The following is a 23,232-nucleotide window of genomic DNA, read 5'->3' as shown; positions in this document are numbered from 1 at the left end:
AGTAGAGATTTGGCTGTAAAGTATTAATTATAAATAGATGATTTCTTTATTATAAAATTAAGATTTCTAATAAGAAATATTATCATCTGGGAAGAAGTGAGAATGGTTGAACAAAGCAAGTCAGTATGCCAAAAAAATAGACCAAGAATATTTTTAAGCCAAAACTTGAAGTTTAATATACATATTTTAGTACAGAAATCTAACTGCCTAAGGTATTTTACTCAGATAAAAACTAAGTTCTTTCAATTAATTTGCTTTAAGCCAGCAGCTTATTCATGAACAGCAGCCAGGAACCAGTATGTTCCAAATTCATTCAATGACATGCCTTTGGTCTACATTCCTCAGAAGCACTGGAGGCTGACAGTTCTTGGAATGAGCCTTACAACACTGAACTATGAATTCATTCTAATAGAACAACAGTATCTATTTATAAGAAAGGAAAAATATTTTTCCCAGCTTCTCTTATTTAGTGATGAGATGCAGCAAGTACATAGACTTTGAAAAAAGCTGAAGAATTGCCTCTAATGTTGATCTGAAAAGGCATTTCCATTTGGCTAAAAGACAAAACATTGGAAATCACCACATGCTGTCTATAACACATTCCTATAATATTGCAAATACTACAAAACCAAGCCTCTACTGGCATACAAATATTCAAATGAGTCCATATAATAATTTAAAGATTAACTATAAGTTTTACTAGATTGACAGGTGCTAACAGGTCCTTGACAGGAGACATAACCATGAGGACTACCAGAGTATTAATGATAGTGTAGTGTGACTGTTTTAGGAATCTCCATATGGAACATCTGAAACATTACTTTACTCACACTTAGATCCTGAATGCTTTTATTTTCAATGTCTGGCCACATCAGCCTTGCAAGAGAGCGAAATCTGTCAGCAGTGGTGCTTATGTACAAAGAGAATTTTGAAGAACTGAGGAATTTATACCTCTTGACTGATAATACCTAACAGACATAAGAACTACCACTAGTCTCAGTGGATGCATGGCTAATATATCAGCTTCTTAAAAGACAAAATGAAGAGAATATTATTTGCCAAAGTATTTCTGTTCTAAAAAGGACATACAAATAAAAAATGGAGAAAAATCAATCAAACAGAAAAGAATATGAAGAAGGGTAACAGGATAATGAACTTTTCTTATTTAGCTAGAAGATCTGCTAATAGTTGTTTTTCCATTTAACTGGCTGATGAACAGTAGTATGAATCCTGCACTTATTTGTCCAGAATCATAGGATTAAGTTATAGTGGAATTCACCTTTAATTTCAAGTCCACTTAGAACTGAAGTGCAAAAATTATGAAGAAATGAAACATATGTGCTACTTTTTAAAGTAGCATTAAATTTATTTTAATTTTTAAGTAGTTATGGAATGAAAATACAATCAGCAAACATTCAGTACACTCAGGGCCTAGAAGAAAGAGACTTTGCAGAAGTTTATGTAAGAATTCTTTACAAAGAAACAGTTACTTACTTTCAGGACTTTTCACTTGCCACTGACGACACTCTGCTGTTAATGCTTTCCAATGCAGCATTAACAAGGAAAGCTGTGTAACGAGAAAAGAAGCACCTCTTGAAGTGTGTTGAGTTGCATTGGCATAAGATGAGGTATAACAGGATAGAAATTGAGTTATTAAGTAGATACAGCAGAAAACAAAAAAGCATTTATTATAATAGAACATAGTTTCTTCAAAATACAGTCACTCACAGTAATCAAGAAATGTTTCTATTATTTTTTCAAAAAGGGGAAATGAGAAGGAGTCAGAGTTGGCGCAGTTGTGAAGGACCTTTAGATGAAGGTTCATATAGGTAAAGAAATGCTTTCTAATGTCATCTCTGAACCTCCCTTCATATATCTTTGAACCACTCCCACACATAATATCATTGGCTATCAGGGAGAATAATACAGCATCTCCCTATCCATTTCCCTCAGGAAGCTGTAGAGAGGAATCAGTTCCCACTCTTCTAAGTAGAGAAGCCCAAAGTCCTCAGCAGTTCCTCACAGGACATGCCTTCCAGCCCTCGCACCACCTTTGTTGCCCTCCTCTGGATGCACTCAAGGACCTTCACAACCTTCTTAAAATTGTGGGGCACAGAGCTGCATTGAGCCCTGCAGGTGAGGCTGCACAGCATTGAGTACAGGGATGATGCCCTCTCCTGTGGCAGGCAGTGCCATGCTCAAGGTTCCCAGATGCTGCTTTGCCCTCCAGGCTGCCACTGTGGGCTCACCCTGAGCTGCTGTCAACCAGCACCCTCAGATCCCTCCCTGCAGGGCTGCCCTGCAGCCACTCCTTTCCTGCATTTCTGTGTTATTAAATGCCATGCCTTGAGTATTGCCCAATGTTCTAAGCCAGCTAGATCCTTCTGCAAGGCCTCTGGTCCCTCCAGAGCTCTGGAGTCATCAGTCAGCTTGCTTATGGTGCATTCCAATCATCACTGATAATCAGTGGAACAGAACTGGCCCCAGAGCTGCATCCCATGAGCTCTACCCTTCAGCCAGGTCTTCACCCAACACACTGTGAACCTGCTCATCCCACAGCGGCACAGATGTCCAGAAGGATGCTATGAGGGACAGCATAACAATGACATTTAACAAGAAGAAATTACATACACATTGATTAGGAAAAAAATTCCAAATAGGTATTGAAGTTACACCCCTTTTCCTCCCATTTTGCTGCCTATGTTAGTGACTTATCAGTTGCATTTTTCAAAGTTAGTAGAAGAAAATCTGTCCTTATCTCAATCCACGAAGCTTCAGTGTGAGGTTCTCGACCTCCAGTGCTCTAAGGCACCAACTCCGGAGCTCTTAGGCTCCTGCTTCGTCAGGTTACCTTCTAAATAAGCAAAGCAGCTAATAGTTGAAAAGGTTATTTATTACAAAGCACATCAGTCTCAAAAGGCAATAGCAAAAAAGCAATGGCAGAGCAGGGGCAAAGCAATAGCAAATGCAGTGGCAATAAGCGAATGGCTAAAAGCCCCAACTCTCCCCAACACATACTCTTATATAGGATTTTGCCAGTACAAGACACAAACACTAAGACACAAACTTGGACCACCACTCCTTAACCTACTAGAATTCTAGTTTCTTAGCATGCTAGGTTACGTATACAACTACTCACACAACCTATCTTGTTCTGTCTGAAAAATGTAAGCGATATTCTTAGTATAGTTCTATTATGTCTAAGTCCCATCTACCACTGTGGGCCTGGAGCTTCTATAGAAAACAACTTTCACTAGAACTCACACTGCTACTGTGGAATCTAACCCTTTTACTTACTAAAGCATTACAGCTGCTACTTCTACTTAAACATCTACTTTATATGTGAGTGGCTTAATACACTTCAATCCATCCAAAGGCTTAATTCAATCACTGCACTCTGATTTCTCTCTTCAGAGAGACCCCTGACTCACTGACTCCAACACTTTATATTTCCTCTCCCCTGTCCAGATGAGAAAGGGAGTGATGAATAGCTAAGCTGGCAGATAGGATCAAACCTACAACAGATGCACCTGAGGTAACTGGAAAGTGAAGTGGTAAGCCACTATCCATCACATTTGAAAAGTCATGGCAGTCTGGTGAGGATCATATGTACTATAAAATGAGATACAAACCCATATTATTAAGAGGAGAAAAATAAAGATCTGGAAACTACAGGTTCGTTAGTCTCATGTCTGTGCCCAGCAAGATCATGGAGCAGATCCTCCTCAAAATTACACTAAGGCATGTAGAAAATTAAGAGGTAACTGGTGTTAAGCAACATAACTTTAAGGGGAAATCATGCATGACAAATTTGGCGGCCTCCTATAACAGATATCAGCATTGGTGCACAAGGGAAGAGCTACTGATGTCATCTATTTGGGAGTCGTGCAAAGGATTTGACATTGTTCGGAACAAAATCCTTTTCACTAAACTGGAGAGACACAGATTTGACAGACGGACCACTCAGAGGGTAAGGAATTGGCTGGATGGTCACACTCAGAGGTGCAGTCAGCAGTTCAGCATCCAGGTGGAGATCAGTGATGGTGGGCATTTCTTAGGCTTTGTTTCTGAGACAGGCACCGTGTAACACCTTTGTCAGGGACATGGACAGTGTGATTAAGGACACCCTCAGCAAGTTCACAGGCAGCACCAGGCTGTGTAGGGCAGTTGACACACTGCAGGGAAGATATGGCATCCAGAGTGACCTGGACAGGCTTGAGAGCTGCACTAGTACGGAACTCATGAGGTCCAACAAGACCAGGCACAAGGTCCTATACCTGGGTCAGGGCAACCCCCAGTATCAATACAGGCTGACTGAGAACAGCCCTGCAAAGAAAGACCTGGGGATTCTGGTGGATGAAAAGTTGGGCACATGCACTTGCAGTCCAATCATAACCCCTGCATCAAATGCAGCATGGCTAGCAGGTCAAGGGAAGTGATTCTGCCCCTCCACTCTGCTCTGGTGAGACCCCACCTTCAGTGCTGCCTCCAGCTCCAGGGTCCCCAAGAAAAGAAGGATGTGAACTTGCTCTGGAATTCTGGAGGAGAGCCACAAAGATGGTTGGGCTGGAACACCTCTCCTGTAAAGACACGTGGCGGGGTGTAGAGGTTGTTCAGCCTGGAGAAGGCTCCAGGGAAACCCTCCAATGACTGAATGGGGTCTAAACGAAAGAAGAGAGGTTGTTTGCAATTGCATGTAGTGATTGGAAAAGGGGAGATGGCCTTAAGCTGAAAGAGGACAGTTTTAGCTTAGATATTAGGAAGAAATTCTTTATTGTGTAGGCACACAGACACAGGTTGCCCAGAGAAGTTGCAGATGCCCCGCTCCTAGAAGGGCTCCAGGCCAGTTTGGATGGGGCTTGGAGTAATCTGATCTAGTGGAAGGCATCCTTGCCTATGCCTGGGTTAGAACTAGATGATGTTTAAGGCTCTTTCAAACCCAGGCCACTCCACAATCTTAACAGAAAATGAAGCATTTTAAAAAACCCACTGTCTTACCTTGGCATCTGATGGTAGCAGTGTCTCTGTTCTTAGAAGCATTAACTTCCTCTGATACTTGGTAGAAAAGAAAATAAATAGAGCACAAAGAAAGTTTGTTTAGTCTTCTCTTTTGTAATAACAAAACACAATTCTTAGAAATTTAAACATAACTTTTTTAATACAGGAATAAAAGAATTTTGACTTGGATCCTTCCACATCTCTTATACTCTATCCCAGAAGAGCAAATTAAGAAATGGTTGGATATCATACCACAGTAAAGCAGAACTTAACTCTGAAGGACAAAAGTATCAGCTAAGGAGAGATGCATCCTTTGAGTATAAAGCCCAGTTATGAGGGAAAAGTTCATGTGGGGAAAGGCATTGAACAGATGAAGAACATGAGAAACTGGGAAGAGAGTCATGGACAAGGCTGAACAGGGAAGCTGCTGAGAAGTTAACACACATTCAGCTACTTTTCTGGCTCTCTAAACAGAGCAATCATATTATAACACATACTTTTAGTTTTAGGTCTTTTAGGGCTGTATACTGTACAGTTCAGAAGTGGTTTGATTTTTGGAAGCATACTACATCAGCTCTCATGACTGCAGTGGGGTGTAATATGCAGTGTGAAATTCAGGTCAGCACAAATATCCAAGGCATGAACAAGAGACACCTGCTAAACTCTTTTTTTCTAACTGTCACCAATTTAACCTGCCCCTTTAACAAGGCAGGATGTATTCCACTAAGCAGTAGAATCACTAAGCAGTACTTTGTAAACCTTGCTGTTAACATTTGCATAACAGAACACATTATAGGATGTCTCTCACAAAAACTGTTAATGATGACACACAATCATTGGAACACTACATGTAACCATATAGCCTGGGAACTAATTAAATGGCTATTAGTTTAAATCTTTTGCTGAAACATGAGTGCATTCAGGATGCAAAATCCAAATAATAAAAATTCTACTGTTCCCATTCTTCCAAAAATAACACATCACTTCTTGCATTATTTTGAGCATGCTGAGAATGAGATACAAGATATCAAGTATTTTCAATTAAATTAAAACTAAGAAACATTCAGATTTCTCTTCTAATTTGAAAATTTTGAAGAAAGTTCAGGTCCTCTGATGTGGTGCCAAATGAAAGTCCAGAAACTGAGACACAGAATTCCCTGCCACCTGTTACATGCAAACTTACTCAAACTGAATACTCAACAAGAAATAAATCTCATTAGACTTTTTAAATCAACCTGTGTTTGCATTGTCAGTTGTCTGTACTTCGTTCTACTTTAAGTTTGGAAATACTTTTACTTCAATTTCTGGTACTTTAATGTTTTGAACCAACAACTCAGAACACAAGTAAATACCACGTAAGTACAATAACAAATTGAGTGAAGCAATTAAGACTCTGAAAATACAATTTAGAAGATGACTTTTCATCAGATTCAGCTAAATCTTACAGGAAGAACAGAGAAGGTTCCCTAAGAACCCATAGGAATTCATCTTTTCTGGGAATCCTGTAAATAAAAATAACCAGCCCTAAACTGTTATTTGTTACATATTGTGCCATGTATCAAGAGAGAAATTTCAATAATGACAATGTAACTGTCAGTTTACATAAGGGAAAACATCACTATCCTCCTCTGCCTCTATCTCCCCTCTAAGATCCAAAGGACTGTGGAATGGAATGCCATCTTTTGTGAGGCTAAAGAGAGAAGGATCTCTGTATGCTGGTACTACCACAACACAAGTAAATGTTTAATTTGCCATAATTCTAACATATACTCCCACACTAACTAAATCATAACATCTGCACATTGACAATATAAAGCATTCTTCACCCCTGCCAGCACTTCTACATTTGACCTTTCCAAAGTTCTTACTTCCTTTTTTTGTTTGTGATTTTTGTTTGTTTGGGTTTTTCAGTTGGTTTGTTGATTTGGTTTTATTTGATTTTATCTCTTTGGAGGGGTGGGGCAAACATGTAGTGAATAAAATGATTCTGAAAAAGCTTTATAATAAACCTGGTCTCTCATTTATTTTTGCATACCTCTTCCATCTCCTTCCAAATACTCTGACATTCATCCAAGAGTTCTTCCTTGGCATCTACAGGACCAGCCGAATTAGTGATTTCTGATAAACATTCAGCCTATTAACAAGCAAACAGAACAGTTATCACATAGATCTAAAATAACTGATTATATGAAATCATACCTGCCACTTCAGATCAACCATGTAACAGAACAAACTCCCTTAATCCAAAGCTTCTAGCCAGCTCCTCTATAGTTCTAAAAAGCACCCAGCCATGAAGTAAAATCAGCTAACTATATAACTAAGTTTAATTAGAAGACACTAATAATTTACTTTTTAAATTGAATTACAAAGCCCTAAATTTTCATAACTGATTTGATTATCTGCAATGGCTTCTTTATTTTCCAAAAACTTTAATACAAAAAAAATAAGAGAATCTCACATCTACAAAACCACACTTTACCTCTGTGTATCCGCCAAATTTTTAAGCAGTTACTTCTGCTCTGTCAATAAATGTGCCAATCTATTTCTCCTTCATTTGAGTTCAGAATATTTTTGATTAACAAATTAAGCACCCTCAAAGTTACGAGAAAAATAAACAGAAGAACCTGAAAGTATACAGATGAAGGAAAGAGGACATCTGGACAGCCAAAAGAAAAATCAACCCAAGTTAAATTAAATACTTTCAGGAACTGTTGGGCCAGAAGGAAACACATAAAAATTCATAAATTTAATTCTCACTTAAGTGATACCTGAATCACATCAGCAATTAACAATGGGAAAATAAGAAGGGCCAAAATGTTTTTCCCAGGGAAAACAACCAACAGGTTAGATGCAGAAAGCATTTAAAAACACCTTAGTGCATCCCTAAACCCACCAAACACAAGAGATTAAATAGAAACATTAAAAGTAGATAATGGTCTAAAGAAAAATTACACTTCACTACATTCTTAAAGAAGCACAAAATAATAACTCAATCTTCTGCTCTTTTTCAGAACAAAAACACAGCCTCAGAGAAAATTATGCCAAAAGCCTGACTTAAAAAGAGTAAAACATTCAACTAGTATTTCAGAAGTTCAAGAACCTCATGACAAAGTGGATCAGGAAAGAAAATCAGAACATCTCATTGAATGCTTGAATTACACTAGAGAACACATAAGTAGCCAATATTTCCACTAAGTCTTCCTGCAAATTTGTTGCATTTAAAGTGGAACACTACAAAATCTAGGCTACCATGATCTTATAAGAACTAGTGAGCATGGATTTTGCAAAGGAAAATCATTATCTTCTTAAGAGTCTTGGAATGTTTCCATAATATAAAACAGAACCAGTTCCCATAATCTATTATGGCTTCTGAAATGCCCGCTGCAAAGACTGCTCAAAAAGAAACTAAGAAAGAAATTAAGCAGTCCTAGTTTTTCCTGACAAAAACCTGTTAAGGAGACAAACAAAAAGGGTCTGGGGGGATAGTGCAGAAAGTGAAGTAAAAAAAGTAAGGGCACAGGATTGTGTCCAGGCAGTTCTTGAGTTCTCCAGTGAAGGAGACTCCACAGCCTCTCTGGGCAATCTGTCCCAGTGCCTGGTCACCTGCACAGTAAAGAAGTTCTTCTTATGCCAGGTGGAACTTCCTGGGCATCAGTTTCTGCCCATTGCTTCTTGTCCTACTGCTCGGAATCACCGAGGAGAGTTTGAATCCATTCTCTTGGCTCTGTTCCTTTATAGACTTACACACATTAAGAGGGCGAAATGTGTCACGTGACCAAATACAAATGGACTAAAGGCGGGAAGACGGTGAGGGACGGAAGAGAACTGTGACAGCAAGTTTGTACAAGAGACACGAAGGCACCTTAGGAAGCAAAATATCGGCAGGGTATAAAGAATATCACAAAAGTGGTGAGAGAGGGAGCCCTCGCGTCCCCGACGAGAACCCCTGCAGCACAACGGCGAGAGGACGTGAGGCGGAACAATCCCGCTCGCAGCCGAGGGGTGAACGAACGTCACCCCTTCGCAGCCAGGAAGCCAGCGCCCTCCCTGCCAAGCAGCCCCGCAGCCGCCGCGGGCGAGAGCACCTCCCGACCCCAAGGTGTTGGAGCGCCGGGATCCCCCGAACCACCCGGGACGCGCCCGCCGCCTCTCCCGCCCGTTAGTACCATGGCCGCCTCACGCCGTCCGTTGCGCGGTGTCACTCGCAGAGCGCCCGGCGCGGCGCTGTGACGTAGCACCATGGCGGCCGCCGAGCCCGAGCGCAAGCGAAAGGTGCCGGAGGCGGAGGCGGGCGGCGGGGATCCGGTAGCAGGGGACGAGGAGGATGAGGAGGAGCGCTGGGTCGGACCGCTCCCCGGGGAGGCCGCGCAGGCGAAGAAGAGGAGAGGTAAGGGAAGAAGTGGAGCTGTGCCCCGGTTGGGGTCGGGGCGGTGGGATCGCCTCTAGGCCCCGCCGGGGGAAGCGGCCGCGGGGTGAGGCCAGCTGTCGGGAGCCCGTATCCTGAAGCTGTCTCGTATGTAGAATGAGCGTGCTGGGGGAAAACCTTCGGGTGCGGAATTGCAGGCCGACGGTGCCAGGTGCTGATAAATTTGTGGCCTTTTAGCCTGGAGAAGAGAAAGTTACCTGGAGACCTCATAGCAACTTTCCAGTGTCCACAGGGATTTACAAGGAAGCCAGATTCGGACTCTTCGATAGGAGCTGTAGTGATAGCACCGAGGGTGATTGGTGCAAACTGAAAGAAGAGGGATTCAACTTAGCTATAAGGAAAAAAATTCTTTACTTTGAGCTACTGGCACAGGTTGCCCAGTAACTTTTTGGGTGCTCCAACCCTGGCAGTGTTGAAAGCCAGACTGAATGAGCCTTTGGGCAACTTGGTCACGTAGGAGGGAGCTTGGGACTAAATGATATTTAAGACTTACTCTAGCCCCTTAATATTCTAAGACTTTTGCTTCCTCTGGAGGACACTTTCATGGTAAGAGCCCTGCTGTGCAGGCTGAAGCTGTGTTTACAGATGTGGAGTTAATCCATCTTTCAGACCACGGCCTTAAGCTGTAGCATCATGAGAAGCCTCTAGGCTGTATTTTGGCATATGGTATTGATGTGTGCAGCAACTTCCAGCTCTGGGTATCACTTTTTTTTAAGTAAAGGAAACAATATTCAGCAGATGTAAACATGCAAGTTCAGTAAAAAATACCATTGCACAGGTGCTAACAAGTAGGATCTAAAAATCAGAAACAAAACTCAAAATCAGATTATTTTAGTTCAGCCAATTAAACAATGAAATAGGTGGATATCAGCACTTAGAATTTAGACTACATTTAGACATTTCAACTGCACAATATGTGTGTGGGACCACAGATCTTGTAGAAACAACAGGGGTACATGTGGTTTTAGAATGAAATGAGGTTCAGTAGACCTTCTGTTTTTTAGTGGTAACTTAAAAGCTGTTAATTGACTTTGATTTTTTTAAACAGTAAGACAGTTATGGTAGCAGTTGCTTTAAAAGGGAAGAGCAGTATGAGGTAAAGCAGCATTTGAGTGGCTTTAGTCCATGCGAAATGTGTAAGTCTGAGTGCAAAGCTGGAGTTAAAAACACTTTAATTATGTTTGCATAAAATCCTGCATATTCTTGGCTGAAATATGAGAAGCAATACAAGTATAACTAAAAGAGAACAAAATATAGATGTAATTTCATGGAGGAAAAGCCAATCCAGATTTTTCTTTTTCTTTTGTGTAGTTCTTGAATTTGAACATGTTTATCTTGAAAATCTGCCATCGGCTTCAATGTATGAACGCAGTTACATGCACAGGGATGTTATTACACACGTAGCATGTACGAAGTAAGTATTGTTGTTTTCCATTGCGTTTCTTTGTCTGGGGTGTTTTTTGTGTATGCTAACAAATTTTCATTGTAGAAGTTTTATAATGGAAAGTTACAGTGTCCTGAGGTGGTTTTTAAAAGGTAGTGGGCTTTTTTAAAACACTAAGTGGCTAACCTGGAAGCAAGATATAAGTTGTTTTTATAGGCTAAAGGAGGGTTTTTCAATCCTCGTTAAAATATTTAGGAAATACAGGATTAAGATTGATTTACTCCCTCTGAAAAAATACCATTGACCAGAACTGCAGAGATCACACATACACACACACACACATAGTAACTACTGTGAAACCAGATATAAAATAGGAGTTATATTTACATATTCAAAAAGCATAGTGTTATATGTTTCTTCAGTTTAAACTGTGACTTTTCATAGATTAATCCAGAGTGCATTAAATACCTGTTTTGTTTTCCAGGAGTTATACTATCCATTCAGTGAAACTGTCACAGTAATTCTTGAGATTTCATTCTCTGCACAGTGTTAATTCTAGTGCAAATTACTGACCAATGGGAAGGTGTGAAATGTGTGCATCTGTTTTCTTGCTTCTATTTTTCTTTCGTAATTATAGGACAGATTTTATCATAACAGCCAGTCATGATGGACATGTAAAATTCTGGAAGAAAATAGAAGAAGGGATTGAGTTTGTTAAACACTTCCGAAGTCACTTGGGTGAGAAGTTGCTCTTTCTTATATAAAGGACTTCACTTTTTCCTCTCCAGTTGCTCTTTGTTGTTTGAAGAGAGTGTGCAAATAGAGAGAGAGATTTTGAGGTTCCTTTAGTGCAGTCAGAGATTAAAGAATATCTACCAATCTTCCTTTTATTCCTCTGTCTTTTTATATTTTGTTTCCAAGCTCTAGCAGGGATAGGATGAAAATAAAACGTGAGACTCTCCTTGCACAGATCCCCTACAGCCTTTGCCTTGCCTTGTGCCCCACTTGTGGGGAGAATATCTGGGACATAAGTGAAGTGGGGAGAATGTCTGGGACATAAGTGAACAAGATACACAAAAGTATTCATAAAATCCAGAGAAATTTAAAAATATGTTGATTTAAATAAGGGTACCTCAGTCTTTTTTTTTTTTTTTTTCCCTTGTAATATGGAAAAAAACTAGTATTTTCATTTGGAATTAGTGTAACTGTGGAGTAAATGATGCAATATTGTTGTAATTATCAAATGAATTGTAATTAGGAGAAACTTTACCTTATTTTGTGAGCTAATAAGTACACAAAGCTTTTCAACACTATGCTAAGAATTAAATAGGCTGGACGGAAAATTATGTTCTCAATGGTGTTAGAAATTATGATATGCCTAAAGGAAAAATATCCAGTTTGATATGCAGAATGTTATAAATATATATACAGAATATATATATTACTGTATAATATATATGTTACAAATATATATACAAATATATATGCAGAAAAATATTTAGTAATAGGTAGGAAAAGTATGGCTTCTTTTTACAGTTACAAGAAATATTGAAGTCTGGTTTTGATCTTGACTATCAGCTTCTTATTACATATAGAAGCAAAACATGATAACAAAACCTACGATGTGAAAATCAGCATTTTGAGAACTTTATAGAATGCTCAATGGCAGTTTTGAGTATTGTGCATGTTAGAGTCTATGGAGTTCTGCTTCTTTTACCCTGTTGAGTGATGCAAGCTGAGGAGCACATGATGTTTACTCCATCATAATGTTCTCAATTTATTAAAATAGTTAGAACATTTTAAATGGAACTCACTGCCATTATAATCTTTTACTGTGTTTTTGGTAAATTTTTCATTATCACACACCTGATAGGCTATCAAACACTGATAGGCTATAAAGTGTTGTTTTGTGATTTTTTTCTTTCTTTAAATAAATATTTTATTGAAGCCAGGTAGAGTTTTAAATGGAAAAAGTGACAAAACAGTTGTGAAACAGATTTAAACTTCTGTTTGTTTTCCATATGTGATACTGAAATGAAGGATGTCCTTTCCATTTCTTAAGAGTATCTCAACTTAATTCACAGGTGTTATTGAGAGTATTGCTGTTAGTTCAGAGGGGGCATTATTTTGTTCAGTTGGAGATGACAAAGCAATGAAAGTGTTTGATGTAGTCAACTTTGACATGATCAACATGCTGAAACTTGGGTAAGTTCCTTAGTTCTTTGAAGTGTTTGTTTGAGATTATCAATGGGCACTGTTTTGCTAAGACATAAGTCAGTAATTTGGGGCTCTTGAATTCTTCCCCTTTCCCCATGCCCCAGTCAGATGAAGTCAAGTAAATTGCATTGTCTGAAATGAGTTCTATGGCTGGAGACTGCCTGTCTGAATAGAAAAAATTACTACTGCAGCAGTAAAAAAGTGTAGTAGGAATGGAGCTTCCTTTGTGTTAAATATTATGCACAAAGATGTGGCATTTCCTCAAGTATTTAGTTATGTATAATTTCTTTATGGTATGTGGCACTGAATTTAAAAATTATGGTCTATTAGTAGCTCCATGAAAGAAGGGATTTGGTCTGTATATATTATCTTATGGTCATAGGGATATAATTTCCTTCTTCCACTAGAAGCAATATTGATGTTCTCTTTGGTCTTGTAGCATTTCTGTAGTTACACAGTATGTAGCTAAAGGATCTGGGAGAAATAGGAATGTATGTTACTGGAATTATAACAATGCCAGAGGAAAAACTCCCACACTGTTAAAAGGGTGGATTTGAAGGGTTGAAGGATCAATGAATGCTGCATCAAGATCAGTAGAAATACGGATTTCTCCACAAGCCTTTTAGAATTGGAAAACATATTCTTCATAGTCTATGATGTATTGGTTAATTTTGAAACTGAATAGAAGTATAAAGTCAGGGAAAAAAAGCTTTCACGTAGGAACATTAATAAAAGCATATGCTATCTGCTTTGTTTGTTACAGTTACAGTTTCAGTATCATCCTCCAGATAATGTACTTCACCCATAGAAATTGATTCCCTTTTGTTCTGGAAAAATTCCAGTTAGGCTTAATCTTTTTTGGTTTTGCTGTTATTTTTGACATAGCAGCCCTGTACTGTTACTGCATAATTGGTAAAATTACAGAAAAATAAAATATTATTTTAAAAAGCACCCCTGATGTTCAGAGCTTTCCAGTTCTAACTAATCTATACAACCATGGCTCTGTGCAAATCCCCATGCTTTATGCTTTCATCTGTGATCTGAAGAAGATTGGCTTTTTCTACAGAGACTTCATATTTATTTATTTGATCCTGTTCATTGTAATGAACCCGAGATGAAGTGTTTGTTTCTGTTTACGAACAGATTGAAAATCCGAAGTATTGGTGTCTGTCATAGTGTCAGAATATCATAAATCCATCAGCTTTTGTGAAGATACTAAACATGAGTTTCCTATAGAGACTGTATCATTTTTGGATGTTTGCCATTTCGTTTAAGTTACAGTTTTCAGAATCTTTGCTTACAGACTTTAAAACAGACATAATTTATATTATTGACTATATGTCTGACTTGTCCCATTTGTAGATTATGCTTTTGCAAGTAGCAAATGAGTTTCCTTCTCAACCCTTATTGAATATAGGGGGATTGTCTTAATTTTGTTTGTATCACTTCTTGGATACTTTGTGGGTTTGTGGTTTTGTTGGTTTTTTCTGGCAAGATCTTGTTGAACTTTTCCATAAATGTATAGCAGAGGTGCAGACTCATTTCTCCTGAGTCATTACTCACTTAGCAGATGGAGGGGAAATGGTACTGACTCATACAAGTTGAGTACTATTTATTAATGCCACTTTGGCCTTTTATCTGGATTTCTGTCCAAATTCCTCCTTTTTACTCACTTTCTACTTTGACTATCATAACCTCTTTACAAAACTATATGGAACAGAAATTGATTGTCTTCCACTGAATGGTATTTTTTGGTAAAGCTTTTCTATAATATGCTGAATATTAGCAAGATACGTATTAGCAAAACTAGTAAATAAAGTTTAAAATTCACTTCTGATGTTTGATTTCAAGTTTACAGCATGACCTGAGTCTTACCTCATTAAAACTTTTTTTTTTTTCTTTTTTTTTTTCCCTTTCTACTCTTTATTGTAGCTATCATCCTGGCCAGTGTGAATGGGTATATTGCCCTGGAGATGCCATATCTTCTGTTGCAACATCTGAGAAAAGTACAGGAAAAATATTCATATATGATGGACGAGGAAATAACCAGCCACTTCATGTTTTTGATAAACTCCATATGTCCCCACTTACTCAGATACGTCTGAACCCTGTCTACAAAGCAGTTGTTTCTTCTGACAAGTCTGGAATGATCGAGTACTGGACTGGTACTCCTCATGAATATAAATTTCCCAAGAATGTGAACTGGGAGTATAAAACGGATACTGATCTATATGAATTTGCTAAATGCAAGGCTTACCCATCCAGTATAAGTTTTTCACCTGATGGCAAGAAAATGGCCACTCTTGGATCTGATAGAAAAGTTAGAATTTTTCGTTTTCTGACAGGAAAACTCATGAGAGTCTTTGATGAATCTCTGAGTGTGAGTTTTGTCTTATTTCTGCTTCTTTGAAATGTTTTCTCTGCTTACTTGAATTTGTTTGCCAGCACATTCACCTAAGCTATCATTTATTTCTAAAGGCAAGCTTCCTTCCTATATTTTTCTTGCAAAAAAGGCCTTCTGTGTTCTCTTAGATTTTCTCTTAGATTGCTTTGGCCCAGAATGAATTCTTACTGGTTTATTTTACCTACATGGTGAAATAGAGTTGTTGATTTTAAATTGTGTTTTTATGCTGCTGGATTACATTTACCTAAAAAGCACTTGTGGAAGATTATGGAAAATGCTCATTGCAAGTAACATCACAATAATGAATTAAATTTGTCATCTTTTAAGTAATTGGAAAGACAACTGCCCACTTTCACGTGCTTAAGCCAAGTCATACAACATGCTTGTTGTATCACTAAAATAAAGAGAGTATTACTTGTATTTGCTTAAATCCTTCCGTTAAGTTTGAGTGGAATAATCTCACTTGAATTCGCTATTTTCTGATCATGTGAATCAGTGTTTTACCAGATAAAGAGTTTAAAGCTAATATGTAGTGCCGGGGTTTTTTTGTAGATGTTTACTGAACTTCAGCAGATGAGACAGCAACTGCCTGACATGGAGTTTGGCCGACGTATGGCAGTTGAGCGTGAGCTGGAGAAAGTGGATGCAGTAAGATTAATAAATATAATTTTTGATGAAACTGGACACTTCGTTCTCTATGGAACAATGCTTGGCATTAAGGTCATAAATGTAGAGACTAACAGGTAAGCTCCAGTGACACACATTGGGATAAATTTCTGTTTTAAAGTCTTTATTCAGTCAAATTTAGAGAATATTTAAAACTTGATATGGCTGTGGAGATGTCCAGTCTTTTTGTGTTGTTCTTTGAGAGCCTTACATTACAAGTGTAGAGAAAATGCTCCCGTTCTTTGTAAGGAATCATTGCTGATTAGAGTTTAGACAAATGAGGAGAGAACATGGCAAGCACATGTGTATTAAAAAGTGTGTAATTAATGAATCTCTGGCTAAGGGTGGATCATTTAGCTGGGATTTTTTTGCATAAGGACACTAACTGGTAAATTAAGGTAGCAGGTTTAAATAGAGAAACATCATAAAAATTATTATAATAAAATACAATTATAAATAATTAAGTAAAGTTAATTAAATAAGTAAATAATTTTGAGAGCATTTTAAAATTTTGCTCTGAATCTAACAGTCAGAAAGGAGACATTCTCTGACTGTAAGCAGCTGAACATTACACCTCTTTACATCTTGTACTTCAGGTGTATCCGTATCTTGGGAAAACAAGAGAACATCAGAATGATGCAACTGGCATTGTTCCAAGGAGTAGCAAAGAAACATCGTGCAGCAATCACTATAGAGATGAAGGCATCTGAAAATCCTGTTCTCCAGAATATTCAGGCAGATCCAACAGTAATCTGCACAGCTTTTAAGAAAAACAGATTTTACATGGTATGTGTGGTTTCTATTGAAATAGCTCCATTCTTGTGTTGATTTTTCTCTCTGCACTATTCTAGTGGTTTTTGTAGTTGCAATTGCAGCTTTTACAAAGGAGTTCCTTTATATTGCAAGTATATCTAGAATTTTTATCTTGATCTATCTATAAATTAATTAGAAACAGCTGCAATTTTTCCCAAGAGATTGTATCCTTTTGTCCTTGTTGAAAAAAACCCTAAGTAAGAACATTTTAAAAAATAACCAGATTTTATAAAGAAACAATGAGTAGCTGTATGCATAAAAAAGAAAATAGCAAAAAAATTCAGACCAGAATCAGGACTTGGTAACTCTAAGGACATTATAGGCAGGCAAAAAAGAAGGAGTTGCCTTCCTGTTCACAGGTTTTTGGGTGAGATGGAACCAAACAGACAAGCAATTTCAGAGTGGTTAGTAGGACCTCTCTGATTTGAGAGGTCCTAGCCATAGAGGTTAGAGATTGGTCTGTCTGATATGCCTTCAGTTTCCTGAGTTTCTATAGTTTCATATTAATGCAGTATTGGAATAAAAGGATTTATTTTAACTTCGTAGCACAACTACAGAACACAACCTACTCTTTCGGCATAAACCCTGCCAATTTAGTCAGTATAGCAGAACAGCCTGATATTCTCCACCTCCTCTTAAAGAAAATATGCTGAACTAGTGCAGACTCCTGTTGTAAAGGGGAAAGTTTAAAGATAACAGATTATTAAAAGTTACTTGGATTTGCATGTAGTTTTCCTGGAATTTGTGACTGTGAAAATGCTGACAACACAGTACAGCAGTGCAAGGATAGACCATCTATGAACTGTCTTTATACATTTCAAATGAATTGGGTGTTCAGCAGGTTGAATAATAGCGTTGATGTGTTTGGTGCAGAGCACTGTGTATTTTAAGAGAGAAAAAGAAAGAAGCCATAAATCTTCTGTTCTTTTGTGCTTCAGTTTACTAAACGTGAACCAGAAGACACGAAGAGTGCAGATTCTGACAGAGATGTATTTAATGAGAAACCTTCTAAAGAAGAGGTCATGGCAGCCACTCAGGCAGAAGGTCCCAAAAGAGTGTCAGACAGTGCCATCATCCACACAAGCATGGGAGATATCCATATCAAGCTTTTTCCTGTTGAGTATGTACTTGCTGTATTTTCAGTTGTTTTAGTTTTGTTGCTTTCTTCTGTCCCTTGTGGTTGCAGTATCCAAGATTTATCTCAAGCTAGAAATAATTATTTTCTTTCCCTTTTCCTATTGTCTTTGTTTCCTGACAGTTTCTTAATAAACCAAGGTAGGAATGTGACTCCTAACACACAAAAATAAAGTAGGGTAAAAATAGGTCTAAATAACGGTCTGGGGCACAGGAGTTTTTGAAATTGTATTTGGATTGATTTAGTTATTGATTCAGGGAGGGTATTCCTTTCTTAACTTTGTTCTTGGACATGATACTGTTCTATGTAAGGTCTATATTGTAAGACAATGCTGTTTGCATAGATCTTGAAGAAGAATGATGATTTTGGCAGCAGGTCTGTGCAAACCAGAATAGTACTTGCAGCTTCCAAATGTTGCCAGTGTACTACACCTTTTTATTGCAGCTCCTTAAAAAGCAATATAACATTTACACCAGCATATAATGTTAGTCTTGTGTATATCCAAAACCAGGCATAGAATTGAAAAGTTTTATGCATGACAATTGCTAAAATCAGTGTTTCCTTGCATCAGGCTCTAGTTTCTGGAATTCATAATTATAGCATATAGATTGCAGTAATGATACAGCTCTTGCTAGTGAGTGACAGACCAAGCTACATTAGTTTGTTGGGTTTTTTTAATTGACATATCTGCATGCATAGTATTGGAAGATGCTTCATTGCAATGTTCTGTATGCAATTTTAAATACAGCATTACTAGAGTTGATTGTTGTTAGGTTTGTCCTTTCTTGTAGTTTTTTTTTTCCCAGCTGAGCTTTAATTAAAAATCTCTTCAGTGTGATTAAATCTTTAAAGAAGAGCATATACGATGTGGCTCTGTACACCGTTGAATTCTTCAGTCATTTTGTTGTGAAATAAAGTTATGAATGACTGTGTACCGTTCAGCAAGAACTGGTACTATTATCTAGCCTGTTCCATTAGTTATGCCACTGGTCCTCTTTTCACAAGATAGCTTAGAGTGTCACTAAAACCCAAGCTAATGTTCATTTTCACAGTTACATGAACTCTACAGCTGTGGACTCAACTTGGCCTTTTTTTTCTTATTGGGAAAATGTATGACTGTGGAAACCTGTCAGTGTAGATCTTCTCTGTTTGCGTAGTGTCCTGGTTTGAAGGAGTGGTATCTGCCAATAAAGGCAGAAGCTTCTCTTTGAAATGGAGAATTTAAACCTCCTTCCTCCAAATTATTATTATAATTTTGAAACTAAGGGACTCTCAGGCAAAGATAGGGGAATAGGAATAACAGTTCTTTACTAGGAAAGTTAAAATAGAAGTACAGTATTACAAAGAACAGTCCCAACTCTGACAGAGTCAGAATATAACCTGACCCCCTGTCAGTCAGGGTGTTGGTAGCAGTCCCATTAAATGGTGGCTACAGTCCTCCTGCAGTGGCAGATGTGGTTCAGCTGGAGCAGTGCTCCTGTAGAAGATGCAGTTTTCCTCTGAAGGTCCAGAGATGATGTGGAAAGGTCTGGTATTCCTCTGGAATCCAGTGGAAAGACAGATAACTTGCTACTCAAAATCTCTTTTTTCCAAGTAGGAAAGGCTTGGCCTCTCCCCCTGGCTGGAGCATCTCCCAGTGGGAGATGTAATTTTATCAGTCATACAGTGGGACTGAATGGGCCAGCAGCAGATGGTATCTTCCTGGAGGGAGGATAGGTTGTGGAAAAGATAAAGATAAAGATAAAGATAAAGATAAAGATAAAGATAAAGATAAAGATAAAGATAAAGATAAAGGTGATTGCCCCATCTTGTGTTAAAGATGGCCCATTAACAGAGAATATCTCCCACAGAGATAAGGGAAATCACTACCCCACCCAACTTCAACAGATGGTGATAGACATCAACCCAACAGAGGTAGTAACTCTCAGAAGTAAAATATCAAATCACAAAGGTGAAGTGGTTGGCCCTTTTTATTCCAGCAACAATAAGATTTCATTTGTTCACCAAACAGTGCTGGTGATCAGTTTCAAAGAATAACTAACTCTACTGACTGCAAGTTCTGTAGTAATAAAACATTTTAATTTTGCGTTTTTACTTCTTGCATGCAACATTCGACACCTTTGCATGTAAATCTTAAAAGAAGTGTAGAGGAAAAAGTGTTTGCTTATGGAGCAAACATAGTTTATGAACAAAATGAGTAGTGCAGATAGAAAACTGGGCAACCTATGGTCACTGGTACTTTGAACTGAGCCTTGAAGAGACAGATTTGGTTTTACCCCAGGCAGCAGCTAAGCCCCCCCCCCAGAACCACTCGCCCACATTCCCCTTAGTGGAATGGGAGAGCACTGGAAGAGTGAGAATACTTGCAAACTGAGATACAGCCAGTTTAATAGGGAAAGCAAAAGGCATGCACCCAAGCAAAGCAAAACAAGGAACATAGACCAAGGAACATGTTCCAAGTATCTCCAGGAAGAGAGGGCTCCATCACATGGAGCGGGTATTTGGAAGAGGCAGATCACCATTACTCTGCATGTCACCTGATTTTTCCCTCTTTTTCCCTCAGCTTTTATGTGCTGAATGTGATGCCATATGTGCAGTGGAGTATCCCTGTAGTCAGCTGGGTTTAGCTGTTTTAGCTAGGCTCCTTCTCAACTCCTTCTACAGCCTCAGCCTCCTCACTAGTAGGGTAGGATGAGGAGAAGAAAAGTTGTAAACCCTGATCAACAACAGCTAAACATCCCTGTGCTATCAACATGGCTGCTGCCTTTCTGTGTAATCATGCAGTTTTGTACTTCTCAAGCTTTTTGTTTTCAGCTTGGGGTTTGAGGAGGTGGAGAACTGTTTTTTCCTTACTTCATAAAATCTCTTCCTACAGAGTGCTGAAACACAGCACAGCACAACCAGGTCTTATACCTAGTTGTACTATTTATGGTCTTGTCAGCTGACAAATATTACTGTAGCTTATGTTTTCTGTTACATGATTTTAGATGTCCCAAAACAGTGGAAAACTTCTGTGTGCACAGCAGGAATGGTTACTACAATGGACACATAATTCACCGCATCATCAAGGTAACTTGCAACATGTTAATTTTTTGTTAATTTACATAATGTACTCTGGTGGCCAATCCTCTGTTGACACTTCCACTTCCCTTTTGCACGCAAGATTGTTGAAATGTCTTTAGAATTCCTTGTAAATTCTGAATAACTCTGATGTTCTGAACAGCTTCAACACTTACTAAAGTTGTAGTAGTTGTTCTGCAACTGATAAGGCAGTAGAAAACCTGAGAATTGAAAGATGAGTTCAGCTATCCTGCTTGAAATAAAACTTTGCTTCATGTCAGAAAGCCTTTTTTGTAAGGCTTCTTATTTCTATTGCACCAGGATCAAGTGATAGAGCCAAAAAATTTGCAAAAGGTAGAGATAGTTGGGTTTCTGTTCTTCACTAGCAGGAATAGTGAGTAACCTTGCTTTTTCACAAGTACTTGACACTTAAAAAAGCCTTAAATGCTTTGTCCCTTACACACAACATTTTAACACATTTTGTTGAAAGATTTGAAGTAAGTTTGAAAAAATGTCACCTAGAATATAACACTTCTGGTTATGTATTCTGTGCAATAATGTGATAACATATAATTTCTGTGCAGGGTTTCATGATCCAGACTGGTGACCCAACTGGTACAGGAATGGGAGGTGAAAGTATTTGGGGAGGAGAATTTGAAGACGAGTTTCATTCAACTTTACGACATGACAGACCATACACACTCAGCATGGCTAATGCAGGACCAAATACCAATGGATCCCAATTTTTTATAACAGTAGTGCCAACTGTAAGTAATACTAAAAGCTCAATTTAAGGCCTGAGAGGCTACCTAGATAGTAAAAAATCAACTTTTTTCTCATGGAAAAAGGAACACACTAGTACTTGCTTTACAAATAAATTAAGCACACAATGTGTAGTGTGTAGGCTTCACTGAAATTGTCCCTTAGAGATAGAAATACTTTTCCATCAGAAAAGGACCACTTGTGATCAAGGGGCCTTTCACCTTTAAATGGAATGAGGGTGACATGAAATTCCTAGGAATGTTTGCAATTATATATTACCAGAGTATCTTATGTTAATAATAGTGGTTTAAACTTGATGGAAACCTAGGCATTGCTTAGACTGTTTGGGGTTTGGATATGGTGCCAGGATGTCTCTAATATTGTCTAATTGCAGCTGTACAAAGAGGCCAGTGTTCAGGTTTGAAATTTCGTTTGATCTGTGTATAAGTTCAAAGCCAACAATAGAAATTTTGGTATGTGAATCTAAGACATAAAAAACAAATAAAGTAACAATTAGAAAAACTGCATTCTTATAGCACTTCAAACTAATTAAAAAAGCAGCTGTCTTCCATAGTTCTGAGGTTTCCTAAGTTATATGAGGGCCTATATTCAAATTTGGCATACTATTGAATTCGGTAGTATTCTGCACTGGCACTTAAAATTCCTCTGTGGAAATACCATGAAAGAAAGAGACTGGAAAAACATTTCTGTGAAATGAGAAAACACTTAACTATAGAGTGCTACTACACTGGTAGAATGTGACCTCTGTAGTACTTCAAGAAGGCAATTGTGAAAAGATAAGTTAAAATGCATATGATTATGTGTTAGGTGCATTCTAGTATTTATTTACATGCTGATATTTACAGGATGTTAGGTTCCATAGTCTGGACATACAGATTGTATCCATGTACACTTAGTGTCTTTTTGGTTTGGTACCTAACCTACATGTTGCTTTTTTCTATTTTAATATGCTTTTTTTTTAATCTTGTGCTCTCAAACAGCCATGGCTTGACAACAAGCACAGTGTGTTTGGACGGGTGACTAAAGGAATGGAAGTCGTTCAGAGAATCTCCAATGTCAAAGTCAATCCCAAAACTGACAAACCCTATGAGGATATCAGCATCATTAATATAACAGTGAAGTAAGGCAGGCATTGAAGTTTCCAGCTTAAACAGAATAAAACTGAGCGTGTGGGACCCAGAAAAGGACCTAGGAAGAAAAAAATTTTTTATAGTTCCTAGATACAGCAAATACCAGGACAGAGCAATCACTAGTTCTACTATTTTTAATGTACCTAAAGTGCCCTAATTCTGTATTTCTGGTAACTTTGTATTTTAAAGTAAAATCATCTGCATGTTTCTTAGAAA

The 23,232-nt window shown here is 38.2% G+C and overlaps 3 protein-coding genes across 4 annotated transcripts in view; 2 read left to right on the top strand and 1 right to left on the bottom strand.

Annotated features, from left to right (window-relative positions):
- CENPK (centromere protein K) overlaps positions 1-9,282 on the bottom strand; it is a 24,664-nt gene extending 15,382 nt beyond the window's left edge. For both annotated transcript variants that reach the window (XM_079330510.1, XM_079330511.1), the window contains exons 1-4: positions 9,165-9,282; positions 7,034-7,132; positions 4,999-5,055; positions 1,495-1,567 (exon numbers count right to left, since the gene is read on the bottom strand). In XM_079330510.1, coding sequence (XP_079186636.1) covers positions 1,495-1,567; positions 4,999-5,055; positions 7,034-7,132; positions 9,165-9,239 — 304 coding nt within the window. In that variant the 5' untranslated portion in view covers positions 9,240-9,282. The remainder of the gene's footprint in view (positions 1-1,494; positions 1,568-4,998; positions 5,056-7,033; positions 7,133-9,164) is intronic.
- Positions 1-23,232, top strand: part of TRAPPC13 (trafficking protein particle complex subunit 13) — a 91,558-nt gene that overhangs the window by 19,767 nt on the left and 48,559 nt on the right. The gene's annotated exons all lie outside the window — the stretch shown is intronic.
- PPWD1 (peptidylprolyl isomerase domain and WD repeat containing 1) lies at positions 9,238-23,232 on the top strand (the record flags this gene model as incomplete). The annotated part of the gene is made up of 11 exons (XM_079330502.1): positions 9,238-9,385; positions 10,736-10,838; positions 11,446-11,546; positions 12,893-13,013; positions 14,958-15,405; positions 15,982-16,172; positions 16,692-16,881; positions 17,847-18,028; positions 21,031-21,112; positions 21,688-21,870; positions 22,867-23,232. 11 exons carry the CDS (start codon positions 9,238-9,240, stop codon positions 23,008-23,010), a joined length of 1,893 nt encoding a protein of 630 aa, XP_079186628.1. The 3' UTR covers positions 23,011-23,232.

This window comes from Erithacus rubecula (genome assembly GCF_903797595.1).
Source record: "Erithacus rubecula genome assembly, chromosome: Z".
Taxonomy (NCBI): Eukaryota; Metazoa; Chordata; class Aves; order Passeriformes; family Muscicapidae; genus Erithacus; species Erithacus rubecula.
The sequence above is the reverse complement of the archived record's forward strand: the minus strand, read 5'-3'. Positions and strand labels throughout refer to the sequence as shown.